The sequence below is a fragment of the Sturnira hondurensis genome, unplaced genomic scaffold, assembly GCF_014824575.4.
Source record: "Sturnira hondurensis isolate 20B ecotype Veracruz unplaced genomic scaffold, ASM1482457v3 Scaffold0003440, whole genome shotgun sequence".
Classification (NCBI taxonomy): domain Eukaryota; kingdom Metazoa; phylum Chordata; class Mammalia; order Chiroptera; family Phyllostomidae; genus Sturnira; species Sturnira hondurensis.
The window spans coordinates 160,579-182,055 of record NW_028076071.1 but is presented as its reverse complement, the minus strand read 5'-3'; the positions used below and the strand labels follow the sequence as shown (position 1 = coordinate 182,055).

General features: G+C 33.3%; 1 protein-coding gene across 3 annotated transcripts in view; it reads right to left on the bottom strand.

The window, feature by feature from the left end:
- Window positions 1-275: 275 nt before the first annotated feature.
- LOC118984192 (zinc finger X-chromosomal protein-like) overlaps window positions 276-21,477 on the bottom strand; it is a 54,470-nt gene continuing 33,268 nt past the window's right edge. Inside the window, exons 3-8 of one of the 3 annotated variants that reach the window (XM_037041963.1) lie at window positions 19,027-19,593; window positions 5,746-5,895; window positions 5,420-5,563; window positions 4,931-5,071; window positions 4,329-4,472; window positions 276-3,838 (exon numbers count right to left, since the gene is read on the bottom strand). In XM_037041963.1, coding sequence (XP_036897858.1) covers window positions 2,655-3,838; window positions 4,329-4,472; window positions 4,931-5,071; window positions 5,420-5,563; window positions 5,746-5,895; window positions 19,027-19,593 — 2,330 coding nt within the window. In that variant the 3' untranslated portion in view covers window positions 276-2,654. The remainder of the gene's footprint in view (window positions 3,839-4,328; window positions 4,473-4,930; window positions 5,072-5,419; window positions 5,564-5,745; window positions 5,896-19,026; window positions 19,594-21,477) is intronic. The other 2 variants (XM_037041965.1, XM_037041964.1) reach the window with 2 other exon arrangements.

Sequence of the window (21,477 nt, the reverse complement as noted above, 5' to 3'; positions counted from 1 at the left end):
GAACCAGCCTACAGTAACTAGAGGGGATGAGAGACAGGAATAGCAAGCGGAACAAAAAGGAATGTTTGTCAAGGAACATGCATAAGGGGCCCACAAAGTGAATGGGGTGTAGAACTGAGTTTTGGAAGTGGGGGTAGGTGAATTGTGTGAGTCATGGGGCAAAATGGCAACAACAGTACTTGAAAAAGAATTAAAAACTTAAAACACTAATAAAGTAACATATCAGGGAAATTGAATTGTTAACTAGCATCAAATACACTGAACAGTGATTTACATAAAAATACTCTAACTTTTATTTTTGCATGTTAATTTCAAGTACACATTTACAATAGTGTCATATTTTTCTGTATGAATTTAAGTATTTTACAATGTGTACAGAGGAAGACATAATATTTAACAAGCTACATCTATATAACAATAAGTTATGTTCTTGTATAAATCTGGACCTCTTTAAAACATTAAACAGAAACATCCAATTTCTTAGCTTTGCTAATCAAATTGTTTTAAGAAAGAAAATAGCCTACAACTAGTATCAGTACATAACAATAAGAATGATTACAATTTTTTTGTTAAAGGCTTTATATTCACTAGACCAAATACTTAAAATACCTTTTAAAGGTTTCAATACTGTGCTAAAAACAAAACAAAATATTGTGCATGAATTCAGATTGTGAGAAAATAAAGTATGTAACATGTTTTGTTAAGTACATTTTAAAAATATAAATAGCTATCTTGTTTTAAATGTAAACTTTCATTTAAACATTTCCTTCTATATTACTCCAGGGAAAACAATTTCTTGGGAGATCTTTTAAAAATTATTACACATAAAAATAAGAGTTTTTAAGAACAAGACCATGGATGAATACTAAAAAGGGGATATATGAGAGAGCCAAAAGAGCTTAAGAGGTACCAAAATCCTTTCTGTGGCTTTGGTTGGCTTTAGTAGTTTAAATTACTAGGTGTCTAAAACATCTGATTTAGAACTAAATTAATCTAGCCTTCATAAGTTCTCATAACCACCAAATAATTAGATTTCTTACCCAATAAATATAACTTCTGAATATGAGTATTAGTGGCACAAATTAAGGGAAAAGGTAAACACATCACAGCAGTAGATGGCAGCACCTTAATAGAGTTGCATTGTGGCTATTAGAAAGAATAAAAATTTCAAATCTCCTTAAGTGTCCTAGCCAATTTAAGTAACCTGTATTAACAAAACCCAGTACTATTTTAATTAATTTTCCATCTACATTTATGACTCACTGTTTATGTTAACTTTCAAATAAAAAGAAAAAACTGTGTAAGACTTGATGATTCCAAATAAAGCCTCACATTTTTCAATATGTACATTATACCTTTACCTTCTCACCTAAAAAAATAAGTTCTTAAAAAAAAAGTTCTGTGTTGAATCTTCTCAACTCTGCTAACTGCTCAAAAAAAGCAGGGTGAATCTGTCAAGTAGAATTTGCATCAATTCTCTAGTACACGAAGTCACTACTTCCTAAGTACACCCTACTTTGTAAAAAGACGTATCTTTTTCCAGACTTCTCATTGAGAAACAAGAGATTAACGTCTGGATAGTCATGAGCTTTTCAAAACCAGTAATGAAGGTATGACACTAAAATCATTAAGAACATATTTTATGTAGAAATAATTTTTTTCAAATTACCAAAGTTAGTCAAAATAAAAGATTACCTTTAGTCTTTAAAAATATGAGTCTTTCTGAAGCTACACTTGAATTTTAATCTCTCTGAATAGAAATTCTGCAAAAACGGTTTTTCTTATATCCCTGAATCTTCCCATTTGTTGTACATTTAATATTTTTCACTACTGACAAAATCGGCATTGTGTATATATATGTAAAACAAGCACCAGAGAAGCACATATTAAATTAGGATACATTTTCACATCCAGTTGCAAAAAATCCTATGACCACAGTTTATATCAAAATTTTCAAAACTTTGTTCACAGTAAATCTCATTTGAAGAACACAAGTATTTCCAAGAAAAGCAATACAGACAGAAGAAAACAGGAGTAATCAAAACATTTCAGTAAGACTTTTTAAGCGTGTTATATGGACAGCATGTAAACACTTACAAAGTCAGTCAGAGAAAGCATATTTTGTCTGCTAAACCAAATAAAAATTAAATAAAAGTCTACCAAAGTTCTCTTCAGTAGCATCATTGTCATGTGATCTGAAAATACTAAAAGAAGGAAATGATTTTCATATTATAATTACACCTGAGAGTAGTATCTCCCACTCAGGAGATATACCTAACATAAACAATTCATAAGGAAATAAAACAATCACTTTTAGAGTCCCCAATTTTATCATTTCTCATCTTTAAGTAGTCTGAGAAGAGTACCACCAAAGTGAATAAAGTAAATAGTTAAATAAATACTAGAAGTTCTGAGATTTATTCAACGTAAGATCAGGAATTATCTAAATAAAAGAACTTGATCATTGCTACTTTGTCCTCATTAAAAAAAAAACCAGAATTCCCTATGACATAATGTTTTAAAAAAGTCAACTAGAAGCAATATTTTATTTGTACAAAGTATAAACGAATGTAATGTATGTGAATAAGACTACTGGGCTTTAAAATCAATTTTCTACTTCAAGGACAGGATCTCTCCAAACATCTGTAGAAATGTCAGAGTGGGCCCACTTCTGTGTGATGCCGTATTATGTGCTGGTTCTTTTCTGAAGGTCTTCGGAACCCTTTCTTGCAGTACTCACAACGGTGAGGGTAGTTTTTCGTATGAATGGAAATAACATGCCGTTTAAAGCCTGAGGCATCTGTCGTGCTATACTCGCAATATTCACACTGATACACTTTCCTGCCACTGTGTGTCTTCACATGCTTTTTAAGCTCATTCTGTTGCCTGAATCCCTTTCTACACCTCTTACACCTAAAGGGAAGATCTTTTGTGTGAATCGAGAGAATATGGCGACTCAGAACAAATGGATCTGCAATCTTAAAGTCACAATGTCTACACTGGTGCATTTTTTTACCCTTGTGGGCAGCCACATGTTTCTTGAGTTCTGAAGGCCTGTGAAAGCCTTTATCACACATGTCACACTTATGGGGGTAGTCCTTTGTGTGAACTGAAATTATGTGTCGTTTCAAATCACTTGAGTTCGAACTCTTGTGGTCACAATGCGCACACTGGTGTGTTTTGGTTTCTTGGTGAGTAAGTGCATGTTGCTGCACCTCTTTGGTATCTAAAAAAGTCAGAAGACAAATGTCACACTTAAATGGTATCTCTTTACTATGCTTAGTTTTTATGTGTGTTTTTAAGTTAGAAGAGTCTGCAGACCGATATTCACAGTACTGGCATTTGTACGGCTTCTCCCCTGTGTGGATTCGCATGTGTTTTCTGAGCTCTGATGGGTGACGAAAACCTTTACCACATTCCACACAAATATGAGGAAAGTTCTTGCTATGGACTGCTAAAAGATGGCGATTCAATAACCCTTGTTCAGCTGTTTCATATTCACAGAATTTACATTTGTGCACTTTGTTGGCTCCTTTTTCCTTATGCACCATTCTGTGAGTAAACAAAGCCCCAGTGTGAGAGAAATGCTTCCCACATTCATCACATTCGATGGCTTTCTCTACCTTGCCAGTTAGCTTATGACTCTCCAGGTGGCTGTGCAAACTTATCTTCTTATTGGTAGTATAATCACAGTCAGTACAGCGGTACTTCTTCTTGGTAAGGTGTTCAGGATGATTTTTCATATGCCTTTTCAAAAAACCTCTGGATTTAAACTTTTTCCCACAAATCATGCAAGGATAGACAGTCAAAGGATGTCCATCAGGGCCTATTATTATTGCTAAGAAAAGAAAAAAGCATGAGAGAACAAGTTCTGTTCTGATTTCTTCAAGAATATAAAGTGTATATTCTACACATCACTGGACAAGTGCACCTAAATTATATTAACATACCTTATTTCAACAAACAACATATAGCAATCTAGTAATAAAGAAAATCTGGTCCAGCCCTGGCTGCTGTGGCTAAGTAGATTAAGAGTGAGCCTGCAAATCAAAGGGTCATTGGCCCGATTCCAACTCAGGGCACATGCCTAGGTTGTAGGCCACGTTTCTGGTTGGGGGCATGCTAAGAGACAAACACACACTGATGTTTCTCTTCCTCTATTTCTCCCTCCTTTGCTCTCTCTAAAATAAATAAAATCTCTTAAAAAAAAGCAAGAGTCTGGTCTAGAAACTTCATTCAGTATGACTGTATCAATTTCACCATACAGATTTAAAGCTAAATTTAGACATCTAATGTAAATCATTCAAAAAAGAAAGTTCTGCCCTCACCTGTTTGGTACTGCCTGGAATCTAGTCTTCTTCTTTTCTTTGGTTTTTGTTTAGCCAGCCTGCCAAGCCCAGCCGACTCATCTATGTGCAAGAGAGCACTTGCAGTGCCATTATAGTTTTCAATTCCATCAGAATTATTATTACCTAAGAATGTGCATTAAAAAATAAAATGATACATTATTCATTAACTTATTAACTACAGGAATGAAAAGTAAGATCATCATACTCAAGAATGATAAATCTCCATTTACATAATGGATTTTATGGCCATATATATAGAGAAGACTGTAAGAAATAACTACCTTCAAATCTAACGTCATTTTGCCCCATGAACATACTTTACTGTGATTCAAATTGTAAACTCACAGGCCAGTTATAATCAAGATATAGAAATGCTGGTTGAAAGACTATGTACGTTTTATATAAGACAGACATAAAGTTCTTGTTAAAATTAAATGGGGAAAAAAACTATGTAAGTTTCCTCCTCTTTTTCTTAACTCACTGTACTAGCACTTCCTATTTCTTAAAGATTATATAAACTATTTTCAATTATAAGTTTATATTCAAGAACCTCAAAGAGTTTGAGCTGCTGTATAACATACCATAAGCTGCTGCCCATGCTACTGGCATGAAAGTTTTCATTTCACTGTCATCAATTTGCTGTTCATGAACAGCTGCAACAGCAGCATCCTCCTCTCCAACAATCACTTCCATATACACTTCATCAGAGATTTCTGCAACAGCTAATTACAAAAATTAGTAAGACACTTTAGGACCAAGTTTGTAAGACATCAGACATGACCTCTTATTTCAGTTCTGTTAACAAATAGAAAAAAGTTCAAACACTACATACCTAAAACATTATTTTCATTGAGCAAAGTCTATAGATTTGCTGAATAATTGTTTTGCTTCTACCATAATTTCTTTTTCAAGTGATATGATACACATAAAGTGACTGAGGTTCTTTATAATTTCACATAAAGAATATAAAATATGCCTACAATAGTTCTTACTTTCTTCAAATATGCTAGCATTTAAATTAAGAAGATACAGAAATATAAAAGTCTCCCAGAAAAAGTCCACCTACTTACTTAAATCTTCATCTTCTTGTTGAGAGTCACTGACAGTCATATAAACCATCTTTTCTCTTGGCACACCAATACTGCTATTCTGGTCTAGTACTTCAACTCTATGCTCATTCTCAGTTTCACTCTCCACAATGTCTACAGTGCCACCTAGCACAAAAAATGATAGCTCCAAGAATTCATATGGAAAGTTAATTATCACTGGTATCATTTTAACAAATAATTACCTCTTCCAACAATTTACATAAGTACATTAGAAATCTATTTTAAAAGTTATCTTTAGGCTGAGGTGTTTAATTAGTATATATAACATACTGAAGGTTTTCTCTTACCTAAGTCATCCTCTCCAGGGTCAGCTTTGAAAATGTACACCTTAATGACTTCAGGGCAATTGCCATCCACTTTACAAGAACTGATTTCTGACTCTGTGTCTATGGTCATTTCAGAGGAACCATTCTGCTCTATTTTGCCAGAACCATCCACTAAAATGAGAAGAAACAAACCATAAATTAATAGCAGATACCTAAAACAAAATATTACCATTTTCAAAAGTCCTTTTCACAAACACAATCTCTAACTCGACTCATATAAAATTGGATTTAGAAAGTAGTGGAAACAGAGGGGAGAGGGGAGGGAATTTCAGGGGAAATAAGGGAGGGATTTAGAGGAACCTATATAAAGGATACATGGACAACAACTGAGAAGGGTGGAAAATGGGAGGGAGGGGGGAGGATGGGGGGTGGGATGGGATGGGAGTAATAGACAGAAAACTGTACTTGAAAAATAATTAAATAAAAAAAATTGGAAAAAAAAAAGTAGTGGATATATTTTGAAAGTCCTCTAAAAGTAGGATGAGACAGTAAAGTAAAAGATACTTTACTTAAAGAAAACACATGATAGTCTTTTAATAGAAAATTGAAAGTTTAAAAAAGTTAATAAAATTATTATGATTATTTTATCCCAAGATATAATTATATTCATTAGGTATAAGCATTATTACGATCTCAAAAATCTTGGGGAAAATATTCTGGTAATAAAATTAAGAAATATTGGTCTTAACATAAGTATTTTATTAGTACTAATGTTTACTTCTCCTTAATATTTTCTTATTGTTTATATTATATTTATTTAAGTATAAAAATATTATTTTCAGAAACTACACTGCAATATTTAATGTATGCATCAAAAGCACACATCAAGTTGTTTAAACACAAAACTACATATACACACATTTTTTTCAGGAAAAATAATAAGAAACCTACCATTACTTACCAATAGAGAACGACAATTCGAAAAGGGAGATATTCAGAGACTATAAAACATTTTATATTTCACACTTTATAAAAGTAGCCAAGGGTATAACACAGCATTATGCTTAGGGTTTGAAAAATTAACTAAACTAAAAAGTATTATCCAAAAAATAGACTGAATCAGAATAAACACCAAAAATACAATTTCCACATAACAGAAACCTTTTTCATTCACTATGGTCATCCACTGACACAAAATATAGTTTAATTAAGACTACTGAAAATTTAGTCAATACAATTTACCTTACCACAAAAGTTAGATTTACTGGTAAGCATAACAGACAACCACTGAAGAAATGTTCTCCCTACTCTAGATACAACTGGCCTGAGAGAGAAAAATACCAAAAACATATAGTAGAGAAAACCAAATATCAGAAAAGAAGACTCATGATTTTACTTGTCTTGAATACCCTCATCAAGCCTTTCCTTTCCCTTTTCCATGTTCCTATGGATAGATGTATTTTATTATCCTTTTGGCTGTACATTTTTTTTCAGTTTAACAAATAATCACAACTGTAAGTCAGACTCTGGGCTAGGTAGTGAGATAACAAATATGAGAAATATGAGAAAGTCTTGGACTCGAGATGTGTAATTCACTGGAAAAGCAGATAATAGATAATTATTTTTAAAATGTAATAATAACAATAATACAGCTAATATTTATTTTTAAAGATATTTGTTTGTTTATTTATTTATTTATCTATCTTTAGAGGGGAAGAAGAGGGAGAGAAACATCAATGTATGGTTGCCTTTAGTGCATCCCTTGCTAGGAGTTGGCCTGCAGAGAACCAGCCTGCAACCCAGGCATGTGCTCTGACTGAGAATCAAACTGAGATCCTCTGGTTCGCAGGCCCGCATTCAATCCACTGAGCAACACCAGCCACAGCAATACAGCTAATATTTATTGATTACTACTTGCGGGTTATACTAAGTCTATGAGAAAAGTGTCAAAATACATGCCAACACTGTACACAACAGAGGAACCTGGAGTTTAAAAAAGTTGAATGACTGTCTTATCTGACATAACAAACATAGCCAGTAGCTAGCAAAGCCAGAATTTAAAATTTAATTCATGTGAGTCACAACTAACAATCAACTTCTGATATTTTAAAAACATATATACCCTACAAGATTTAAGTTGCTGGAGGCTATTAGCTGGTAGTAACTAACTAGAGAAGGTTTTTATTATTGGAGAAAAGATAAGTTACGTTCATGACTCAAGTACAACTCAGCCAACACTTTGGTAATAGTTTTGACTACTATTTGTCTTGGCTTAAACTCTTGCTTATATAAACCTAAAACTTTACATCTTTAAAATACACCTGCAAACTCCTCGCCATGTCAAAATATTCAAAAATTACATTTGTCTAAATCGACAATCTTATATAGACATACACAGAAGATTCCTACGTAGAACCTTAAAATGAATTTAGAATTTCAAAAACCAGCATTAAAAAGTAAAAACACAGTGACACTGTATCTAATTTAGTTTCTTACCAGGAATCAAGACCAAACCTATGCCAAATAAAAAGCACAAAATATTTCTAAATAGCATCCTGAAATCTTACTTACGGACATGAAAAACTCATTATGCAACTCATGTATAAAGTCAAGAAGGAACATCCGCATGGGCCAGTAACAAAACATCACTGATGTTCTTGGTAACAGTGTTTTTGCAAAGGCTGTATGTGAGTGTCACACTAAAACAGGTTGAGAATTCTATGTAAGGCATACACTTCTTAACGTTTTTGTTGTTGTTGTTAATAAGGTAAGGAAAGAAGCAGTAATTAGAACAGATTGCTAGTTCAAAGAGATTATTGTTCAATTATAAAAATACATTGTTCATGTAGACTACATGTTCATAGTCTACATGAACAATAGGGAGGACATGGTGAATTGCTCGATCAAGACAATGACAGAAAAAGAAGATGATGAAACTGGGAGAGAAGATGAAGTTAAAGTAAAATCAGTATTGCTTTTGAAATCAGACAATAGAAATTAAATACCAACTTGGAACATAGGTATGTTGTTTAGGGGTAGACAGCAAGGCAGGAGTTTGTAATGCAAAAAGTAAGAAGAAATCCTAACTGGCAGCTTCAACTGCATACACACAAAAGGCAGCAAACACTTTGGTAAACACAGAAGTGAAGAGAAAGAACTAATATAGAGAAAGCTTATTAGCATCAAGGTTCAAAAAGCTTAACAGCTCATCAAGAATTTATCATAAACAGTTACAACTCATTTATGATTTACAACTCATATAGTTACATTCTTTAAATTAGAAATAATACATGAATACCTACATAACTACATACATGTTTCCTAAACCTTGACCTTAACTATCTAAATTATTTTGACTGTGTTTTATATTCTGTTGGCAGAAATAGGCATCATGTCACTAATTCTATTCTGATGTATATTTAGCCATTTTTTTGAAAGTTAAATATTTTAAAAACACATATAGTTGACTGAAGTATATTTTCCTTAAGGTGGCTCTGAACTGTCAAACTGAGACTGTTTAACAGGATAAAGATCTTACTAGCAAACCAGATATGAAAATCCAAAACAAGTCTATAAATTCTTTAGAACACTAATCTCTGGATTTAATACTATATGCTGGGGCTGGCCTACTTCTGACGTTATAAAAAGTGTTCCTAAACAAGTACTGAAAAATGTGAAGTGCTGTGTCTACTACACATAGGATATTTTTACAAAGTGTCCCCAGAAATGTAAGTAACTATAAAATAAAATTTCTGAGCACTGGAAAATCTAATAATTTGCATCCTGCAAAATGTCGCATTATTTACCTACAGCTTGTCATACATCTTTCCAATTACTTCTGTTTTTAAAATTATCTAATGGTAATTTTAATTTTAAAAATATCTCAAATACAATGTTTATCCTAGAAAAGCAAAGCTATTCTACCACAAGAGAAAAGTACAACTCACCTTGAAATCTTCACTTCAAAAATGTCTTATTAATTCAACTAGTAAAATCACTTAATGAAAAAATTTTACCAGTGACTTACTAAAAAAATTTTAAACTTTAGGTGTCACTATTCACATTCTCACAAGATGTCAAAACTGCCATTAAAATTTACAAACAGATATTTTAAAAAGGCAGGAATGAACTTATTGTCACCAGGTAAGAGGATTTCTGCATAACTGCCTTTAAAAAGAAACATAGTAATAACAAACAAGAGTGTCCTCTCCTAAAAAGAGAAACACAATTTCTGAAAATTAAGACTGCTTCTAATACCTACCTTTTTTTACACCTTAGCACTTCTAATACTTCACATGCTATAGTTCTAAATATTTTGCCTCACTTTTCCCAGATAAGAGAATAAAAGCTTTTGGATGGTATGTGATCTGCCTCAAATAAGAGTTCCAAAATAAGAGTTTAGGGGAGGGAATGAGAAAGATGCCTATTTTAATACTCAGACTTTCATTTTTAACTAGTTATATAAAACGTAATTTCTCTAAGATTTAGAATAAATTCATTGTAATTTGCAAAAAAGAAAACAAATGATAAGATAAGAAATGTTTTATCTATTTCATCTCACAGACATAAAATTCTTAATCATTCTCACTGTTTCTACTCAAGTATATGGGTTGATTCTCCATTCACTTAGTTTAATCTCTGAAAATCAGACTATTTTTACTTTATACACCACTGCCATCCCAGGAACACAACAAAAGGTATATTTGATTTCCTTCTCCCCAGGTTTCCCACCAAACACCCTTAGTCAGATTGACAAAGACAAAGACAAAGACAGACACAGCAAGACACCATACTCACACATTGTTCTTTTCCTACCAAGTAAATCAGAAATCATTCTAGCAACTTCCCAAACTACTTCCCGCTTTCACTCCCTGCCAAAATACCACATAAAATGCCCTATGTTTAAGCAATTCTTAATTCTTCTATGCTTCAACTTTACTTTTTTTTTTAGATTTTATTTATTTATTTTTAGAGGGGAAGGGAAGGAGAGAAGGAAAGAAATATCAGTGTATGGTTGCCTCTCGTGAGTCCCCTGTTGGGAACTGGCCTGCAACCCAGGCATGTGCCCTGACTGGGCATCGAATCATGATCGTGTGGGTCGCAGGCCTGCGCTCAATCCACTGAGCTACACCAGCCAGGGTCAACTTTACTTTAAAAAACAAGTTTTTGTGGAGATGATTCACCTTACTGTACTCAAATCCTATCACCCAGAACTGTCAATTAAATGTAAAATATTAGATATTTATGTATATAAACAAGTAAAAGAAATGAAGAAAGTAAATATAACTTTGTAAATACAAATTATGGCATTTTTTAAAATTAAACCAAATCCAACAAAATCTATTAAATTGTACAGCTGATCACTGTAACTATTTTCTTGTATATTCTTCCAATTCCTATGCTAGTCCCTCATTTCATTACACTTAACCTGAAGAACCACATAGTTTTTATACTTTTACTTATGCAACTAAATCTTAACTGAGAAAAGAAACTCCATAATAATACAGTCCCATTTTTAAATACCTGAAAAACTCTATTTCACATTTTCTTAAGACTCCAATACAACCTACTCAATTGAGGTTAACTTCCCAATTCCCTGAGAACTAAATCACTGTAAAAGATAATTCACTACATTTCACTCTGTCCACCCAGCAACAACTAAATCCAGAAATGTTGTCTTCACTCTGTGTTTCCACAACCTAATTGTGCTCCTATTTAAAACCAATTCCTGTGCTTAAGCACTAAATTATACATCCTCTTTCATCAATTATCTTTGATGTTAATTTATCTAGACTCTACAAGACTGTATGAACAAACAGGCTTTCTCTCCACCCTCTTAAAACAACAAAACCATGCTTTCTTGATTCCTATCTCCTGCAAACTACTGCTTTCTCTGATTTGTCTCATTCCACATTCTCTAAACTCTCATTTGGCTTTTACCCATGACTTCACAAAAAAATGTTCACCAACATTATTCACCCCCAATTCTCAGGAAACATTTCACTTGCCCTAGCAGCATTTGACAGATGTTCACTGCCCTTTGTAACTCACTTTCCTCACTTGGATTATGTGACCAAACCTCTTGGTTCCCTCCTACCATAGTGTCCATGCCTTCTCAACCTTTTGCCAGTGCCTCTTTTCTACCACTTGATGTAGCAAAACTCAGGATTTAATCCTTGGCCTTCTTTCCTTTGTCTATAATCAACTATACCTCTACATGAAGGAAGTCTTTGTGAAGGGAAAGAACTTGCATTTATTTTGTTGGATCCCAAAAGTCTACAACAATGCCAGGCATAAAAAACTATTCAACATTCATATGTCAGATGTTTAAGTGCTGGTGTTGAAGTCAACATCTATAAATCCAAAAAAAAAAAAAAAAGATTTTAAAAAGCATGACAATGGGCACCTAAGTTGCTTCCAACTCTTGGCTATTGTAAATTGTGCTGCTATGAACACTGGGGTGCATATGTTCTTTGGGATTGGAGTTTTAGGGTTCTTAGGATACAATCCTAGCAGTGGAATTGCTGGGTCCTAAGGGGAGCAGCAGTAAATGAATGGATTAAAAAACTATGGTACACATACACAATGGAATTCTATGCAGTAAAAAAAAAGAAGGAGCTCCTACCTTTTGCAACAACATGGATGGAACTGGAAAGCATTATGCTGAGTGAAATAAGCCAGGTATTGACGGACAAATACCATATGATCTCACCTTTAACAGGAAGCTAAACAACAAAACAAACAAGCAAGCAAAATATAACCAAAGACACTGAAACAGAGAACAGGCTGACAGTGACCAGAAGAGAGAGCATTAAGTGGGACATAGGGGAGGGATTTAGAGAAACATATATAAAGGATACATGGACAACAACTGAGAGGGTGGAAATGGGAGGGAGGGGGAGCACGGGGAGGGGTGGGGTGGGATGGGATGGAGTAAAAGAATACTGCACTTAAAAATAATTGAATAAAAATTTTTAAAAATCAAAAAAAAGTAAAGAAATTTTAAAAAAGCATGATGATCTAAGCAATATTTTGAAAATAATACATTTGAAATCATTTAAAGACAGTATCTATCATCTTTTGTTATTAAAAAAGAATCCCACTTATAAATTATGCTATCTGAAATATTTTGCAGTTAGTATTTTTTAGACAATATGTCACCTAATCTTAATGTGCTGTTTGGTCTAATTTGAAATAAAGTACTGCCAGTCATTTTACCAATGTCTTCATTTTTGCATCCTTTCTATTGATTGTTTGCTCTGGAAATTAGTCTCTCTAAAGTCCTGGATACCTGAGAATTATCTATAATTTAGTAACAAAAAATAAAGTGTTTATTTATTATAAATAAACTTTATAATAAAGTTTTTATTGTAAAACAGGATATACTTTCATCAAAAATTTTATACATTGCTGCACTATCCTGTGTCATTGTGTATTTTGGTACGAGCGCCCACATAACTGACTATCCTTAAAGTTAACTAACATAACTGTAATTATGACTTGGTTGCTTTATCATTGTCAATTTCTTATAACAATGAATTGCCTCAGATCATTCATCATTCTTTTTCAATATTGAGATAAAATTCACATACCATAACACTTACTCCTTTATACTAATGTGAAGTACAACTCAGTAGATTTTTGGAAACTTACAGCTGTGCAATCATCATCCCTACCTACTTCCAGAAAATTTCTATCATTCTAGAACAGCACCTGTCTTCTTTAGCTAACCCCTTTCCCCAGCCTATCCAACAATTAGATTAGGCACCCCGTTTTTCTTTCCCGATATACCTAACTCTAGACATTCAATGTATTTCTCACACTTTCTTTTTTTCTTTAAATTTTTAGAGATGGGAATGTGGGCAGAAAGAGAAGAAAACATCAGTGTGTGGCTGCCTCTCAAGTGTCCCCTACTGGGGACCTGGCCTTAAACTCAGGCATGTGCCCTGACTGGGTATCAAACTGGAATCCTTTGGTTTGCAGGCTGGACCTCAATCAGCTAAGCCACACCAGCTGGAGCTATTTCTTACTTTTAAAGTTCATCCATGTTGCCTGTTACTAGTTCTTCACTTCTGATGGCCAAATAATATTTCATAGTAAGGTAATACCACATTTTTAAAACTAATTCACAAACTGATGAGCATTAGGGTTGTTTCCACTTTGTGGGTATTAGAATTAATAATGCTGCCATAAGCATTTGTGTAAAAACTTGTGTGAATGCATGCTTTCAATTCTCCTGGGCAAATAGTTGAATATCACAAATGAATAGTGGCATCTGTAATTCCATGTTTAATGTTTTCAGAAATTGCCAAATTTTTCTAAGTGGCTACACAATTTATTCCCACTAGCAATTTATGAGTGTTCCAAAGTCTCATCGTTCTTCGAAACAACAGTTATTTGCCATTTTTAAAATTCCCATTTCTCATTATAGTTTTGATTTACATTTTTATACTACTAATGATGTGCATTTTTCATGTGCTTCCTTTCTTCTTTGGAAAAATGTCTATTCTTATGATCTCTGACCTACTTTTAAGTGTGTTGTTTGCCTTTTTATTTTTCATTTGTAGAGGTTCTTCATATATATCTCAGACCCTTACATACATACTTCACAAATATTTTTCAATTTTTTTTATTCTTGACAATGTATTTGAAACAAAAATATTACAAATCTGTTGAAGTTCTCTGCAACAATACTTAAAGCTATGTTTTCTTCTGAATTTTAGAATTTTAACTCCTACATTTCAGTCTTTATTGTGTTTTGAGGTTTATTTTATATTTTTAGGGGGTGAACCAACTTCATTCTTTACATGTATAGATCCAGTTATTTCAGCATTACGTACTGGATGAGGAGACTGTTTTCCTCACTGACCTGTCTTGACACCCTTGTGAAGAATCAACCAACCACAGATGATGGACTTATTTCTAGACTCTGAATTCTATGTCTATCTTGAATTCTATGTCTGTGATAATGCAATATGGATCAATGCAGTTTTTTTCTTACCTGAAAACACTTTCACTTCTTTATTTTTTAGCTCTACCTGGACATATAATTCTTGGTAACAGGCTTTTTTTCCCTTCAACATGTTGAACATATCATTTCATTCTCTTTTCACCTACCATCACCTAAAGTAGTTAGAAAACAACTTCACTTTTTGAGGATCACTTTTATGTGGTAAGTCACTTCTGTGTGACTTGGTTTCAAGGTTTTTTTCTCTTTATCTTTTAATAGTTTAACAAACATGCTCTCTGAACTTCTTACAGAAGATATGTGTAGATGAGTATTTCTTATCAAATTTGCAAGGTTTTCAGTTATTGATTTTTAAAATACTCTTTTATTTTCCTTGAAGTGGTCTTTTGATGCCTTTCCTTCCACTCCTTTGGGGACTATGTGCGTTGGCATGCTTAATAGTGTTCTTCAGGTCAATGTACCAACATTTGTTTTTATTCATACCTTTTTCCATCTCAGACTGCATAGTATTATCTGATGTACCTTCAAGTTTGCTTATTCTTTCTGTGGTCTGATCAAGCACTTTTTGTGTTCCTGTGATGAAGTTTCGATTTCACTTAGATAATTTCAAGTCCAGAACTACTAGTCAGTTCTTTTCACATTTCTTATTGACATTCTTTAAATTTTGAGACAGTATTCTCATACTTTCCTTTAACTGTTTACATATGGTTTCCTTTAATCATTTCAAAATTTAAAACAGCTGCTTGAAAAATGTTTATTAGCACATTTACTATCTGGGATTCTCAGAATGAATTTCTGTGTACTATGTTGTTTCTGTGTGAGCCATATCATATGTCTCTGTCTCATAATTTTTGTTGAAAACAAAAGATTCTTAAATATAATATAGTAATGCTTGAAATCAGATCCTCCCATATGCTCAGCTTGGCATCCCTGCTCACGTGGTAACTTTTGTTTAATTCCATAAAGTTTGTTTTCTTTGTTTGTGTGCCCACTGAGTAATAAGAGAAATGGTCAACTACTGACTGGGATTTCCACACAACAAGTAATTCTTCCATTTTGCCAAGAAGCACATTTTAGCCTGGCATTTTACACTTCACACTGGCTTTCACTTCCTGCTTGGGCAGAACTTCAAGATTAGTCAAAGTTTTGAGGTTAGGTTCTTGCCAAGTTTCTTCCTACCATAGGCACAGCCCCTGAATTTTCATATTCAAGAGTCATCAGACTATATCCCATTTTTTCAAACCTCCCCCTTATGGACATCTCATTCCACAGATATTCCTAAGCTTTACATTTATAACACTTACTGTTTTCCCTAATTGTGTATCTATGGCCTTAGTTAGCAGTGATGTTCAATAATTATCTCTGATCTTTTCCAAAAACTCCAGAGAAAGATCTGTTCACTAGCAAACCCACAATCTCCATAAAAATGGAGAGAGCCTTACAAATGAGGTATTCCAAAGAACAATTAGGTCAAATTATGACAATTTTCTTGAAATGGGACTTGAAGGAGTTCTGGCACCATTGTGCCCTCTCTAGTAGCTGTCAGGATATTAATGTTTATCGTGGTAAAATAGGTTATCAGTTTGAGGGTGCACTCACACATCTCTGGGAGGAGTGGAGGTGAACAGTTAAAAGGCCACAAAGCTCAATGTTGTTACAACGATTTAACATTTTTTGTGTGTAATAACGGATTCCCTGTAATGCTGAAAGTTAGTTTCCACAGTTCTTATTTTGGCCATTTCTGTAAGTGTTCTGATTTTGTCTACAGATGAGAGGATTTTAAGTAATTGTCAGATAAAATTTTCTCCCATAACTTTGCCATGTTAGTTTTCTTCTTTTCTGCATAGGGATGTTATCTCCTATTTATCTTCTTTACCTATCAATTTCTCCATAATCATGTTTATATCTTTCTTTAACCATTTCATTGTGCAACTTTCAAAGCCTGGTCACAAAGACTGATTACAGTCAGTCACAGTACTGTTGTTGCCACACTTCCTTTTACTTCAAACAGTTGTTTTTTTCTTTTTCAGTTTCTATCTTGTACTTTAACAATTTAATTTCCATCTCCTTTTACTGCCTTGTAACGTCTCCTGTAAAAATGTCTTTCTGCTGCAATATGGTCTAAATAAGCTCTAGTAATAAAAAATTACAGTCTGATAAAATATGTTTCTAAACTTTATCGGGACAAATTTTAAAAATTAATCAAGATATCTTTGCTAAAATATTCTTATTTACTCTCCAGAAACATTATCTTGTTAATTATTAAAACTCCAAAATTTTACTGTTTTACCAGTTGACCCTCCCCACACAAAACCTGGAGGGACCTTAAATGATAAATTACAATATCTAATAATCACCTATAGAAAAAGAAATGAATAAACTTTTCTATCTTAAATGTAAAGTATGTGAAGTAAGTATTTTACCATCTCCTATATTCTAATAACTACCAAATGCAACAAACAAACTATATATTATATTGATCCTGAGTTTGTCAGATAGGATGGTTCGGGCTTCATTAATTTATTCACTCACTGAATCTCTTTTCACTGAATATTCATTATAACCAAAGTCATATTAGTATGTCAACTGGTCATGGCACTACAGGAGGCATGGAGTCCACAGAACTTCAGTTATAAAGATAGTACATTTGTTAATTCAACAAATAATTCATACAAATATGCATATTTTGATGCAAAATATACCTAACTGGAAAAGATGTAATAGATTTTGTCCTCAAGAAAGATATAATCAACTTGAAAGCAACAGTAGTATGCAGACTGTAAGACTCTGTATACAATTATGCTGCAACAATGAGCATTTGTGTCCAGATACATGACAACACTGTAGAAAATAAAATCTTTTTGTTTTAGATCTTTAAATCTTGTTTTGTTTAAGATCTTTAAAAGGAAGAAATTCACTAAGATGGGCTCTAAACATTTTATAAACAATATTAGGTATATAAAATCTAATGAAGTACAAAAATTTCTAAAGAGAATTAATATGATTCTTTGTTCTATATGTTGAATAAAGATTATTTCAGAAATTGATATATTTCCATTTCTTACACCACAAAAAGTTATTAGAAAGGTCTTTAAGTTACATGTATAAAGGACCCATGGACAAAGACAATGGGGCAGGTAGTAGGAAAGGACAGATGTGGGAGGTGGGAGTGTGTAGGTTGGGAGAGAATAACAGGAAAAAATTGGGACAACTGTAACTGAACAATTAAAAATACTAATAAATGAAATTGTGGGTATAAATATAAAAACAAAAAAATGACTCAATAGCTTCTCCATTTTCTCTGTTATATATAAATCAGATTAGGCCGTAATTTCTCTACCCACACTCTACCTATCAATTGGGGAGGAAGGATAAAGGGTATCCTTCCCAACTGACAGGATCCTCCCCAATTGGGTTTTAAATTATAAACATTAACAAAAGTAGTTTTCCAACAATAAGAGGATACCTAAAACACTGCTATTTTTAGATAAATTCATCTTTAAAAATGTGTATTTTAATTGATACTAAAATATTTAACTTGATTCCAAAGAACTAATAGCCCCATAAGTTGGTAGTTTAGAGTAACCAAGTTATTTAAACCAGGAGGTAGATGATAGGTCCAACTAACAAACTGAAACCCTATTATTGTAGAGAACATATTTAAAAAATGGTTGTTAGAAAGCTCAGAGACACCTATGGGATTTATTAATGGAACTAGTATGACACTTGCTATTTAAACAAAATTCTAATTATGTCCTAATTGATATAAAATTAAAAACAATCAAGAAAGCCAGTATCCCATAAGGAACAGTGAACACCATATAAAACCTCTAATTTTACATTACTAATCAATATGAAATCTATATAGTTGTTTATTTCAAGGCATTGAAACAGTGTAATTCCAAAGTTAAGAGCTAATTGATTTTTTAAAATATATAATCATTATTTTGAAGAAAAAGCAGACATCATTCTGGAAGAAAAACAGTAAATACAGAATTGACTATATAATAAGAACAAGCTTTTTTCCAAGCTGAAATCCTTGTAAGTTTCAGAGGTAATTCTCATAAGGTAGATAACAGCCTAATCACACCTTCATAATTTCTTTACCTTTCTCATCAGTATTCCATTCTTATATAGGAATAACTCTTTACTTTGTACCATTTCACTTTTCTTTTTTATGGCTCATCTTACAGGACCCAACTAAAACAACAATGCTCATAGTCTTACAAGATTTATCTTAATTTTAAATTATGTCATGAAAGTATCACTCTGATGTAGTAAGAAAAGTCAGCCTTCAAGAATACTTTTGACAATCATTGTACCCCAAGACTTACAGGAAATCATAAGGTAGTCCTCACAGTTGCTTTTATCATCATCGTGGTGGTCCACAGGGGTCCCGCTGGCATCTATGACTGCTTCAGAGGCACAATCTGCTACCAATACTTCTTCTGAAACTACATCGGTTGTCAGAGGATCAGTCATGATTTCTGCTTCTACTACACTATCATGAACGTGTTCAATATGTCGAATGTCAGACACATGTACAGATTCACTTGTCAAGACGTGTTCTGGCATAGACACTGAGGCTGAAGTAATGTCGGAAGCTAAAACGTCATCTGGGACTGTGCAGTGTGCTAAAGAAACTTCTTCGGTTACATCTGAATAAAGCACTTGCTCAGGAATGATGACATTTTCAGATATATCTGCTTCTTCTAAGATATCTGAGCACTGAACATCTTCAATAACAACATCCTCAATAACATCTTGAATTACAACCGAGTCTGGATCATCAGGAACAAAGTTATGTACACTTATATCTGAATCCACAACATCTGAAACAAAAACAGTTTCTTGAACTTGCACAACAATTTGATCACCATCCACATGTGAAGCATCAGTTCCTTAAAAACAAAACAAAAATTAAAATGACAAATTTCAGGTAGGCACTCATGACTATCTAAAAGGATGTAAATGTTGTTTAGTTCATACCAGGAAAATGAGCTACATCCTCAGTTTTCTTAAGCATTAAAATAGATTAAAGGAAAAGAGTCTATTTTTAATTCATAAAACAGAAATTTTGAACACAATGACTATGTTTTACTCAACCCTAATCAATTTTGAAGTAAAGAAATACAGAAAATCAGTAAATGTGGGACAGTTAAAGACAATTGTTCATGAAAAAAATTTATTAGAACATCAACATAAAAACTTCTCAGAAAACTACATAAAATCTTAAAAAATGATGAAAAGTAATCAAGTAACGCAAATTCAAACTTTTAAACCATTTTCTTTCATATTTGATTGCCTTTTTACCCCAACTCCTTCAACACATCAGTTTTTTAATCATTCTTGGATTTCTTGTTTCTTTCAGTTTTTATATATAATCTACCACTCCATCTACATTATATCCCTTATCAATGACTGAATAGTTAGAAATTACCCTCTGACTTTCAGATATAAAATGGCTGAGTTATAAATATGACAGAAAGTGTAAAAGTTACTACCAGAATTAGGATATAAAAGGATTGGGACATAAATTAAAGAGAGACAGAAAGCCACAATAAAGGAGGAAAAGAGAAAAGGCAAATAGTTAGGACCTCTATGGACAAATAATAAAAGCACAGCTCCTAAAAAGTGGTAAAGATGAGGCCGGCTGGAGCAGAGCCTGTCCCAGTGTCACCAAGATAGAATACTATGCTCTCTCTTCAGGCTCTTCCCACTTCCCCAAACTCCAATTCCCCAAGCAGTTACCCCAGAACATAAAGTCTACTCACTCTTCAGTTAGGAATAAAGGTCAGGGGGAATAAATAGGGGCCCACTGAGATTAAATGAGTCCATCAAGATTATACAGTTCTTTTGCACAGCATGTGGCACTTAAATACTACTCTTAATGAATGTCGTGAGTGGAAACCAAAATCAGATATTCTTACAAAAAAACAGGGTAAAACAAATCAGGGATCTTGGTTACAGCTGTTTAGTCTCCTGGTTAAGACTCAGAGTGACTGAGTTTAACCAGGTACCTAACTGAATAACTGTGTCAACGGTCAGGCAATGAGAGAAACACACAGTTCTTCAATAAACAAAAGTTACTGATAAGGACCAAAAAATAATGAAAGGTGTTTATTATTTTTTAAGTTAGTTGATACCCACTTAAATTACATATAGAATAATGAAAATGTTTTCTTTCATTTCTATGAACTACAAAATGCTTTAAAATCATTTGTCTTTAATAATTCACATCAAGAAATAGACCCTTTTGCCCTGGCCCAGGTAGCTCAGTTGGTAAGCCAGGGTTGCAAGTTCAATTCACGGTCAGGGCATATACAAATTCAACCAATGAATACATAAGTAAGTGGAACAATAGTGTTTCTTTCTCTCTTTTTCCCTTTCTTTCTATAAAAAAAATCAGTATGTAATTTTTTAAAGAAAGAAATTATTTAAATCTCCATTTTAAACATATAAATGTGGAAGCCCATAGTGACAAGAGAGTGGGTTACAAGATCTAAATCAGACAAGGGTTTAGACAGTTATGTATTTTGTGATCTTGGGCAAGTCATTTAACCTCTGAGTTTGTTCCCTGGTGAGGTAAGTGAGGACAGGAATAAATATCTGCTGTGCTCACCTCACAGGATTATTGTGATGATCAAATGGAAGGAAATGTATGAGAAGTGTTCTGAAAAACTATGAGAGGTTTCAGTATTATTAGGACATTTGAAAATGGAGGCAAGGCACTAGCAGATTAAGTGACTTGCTCAAAGATGAATAAACGCCTAAAGTGTTAACAA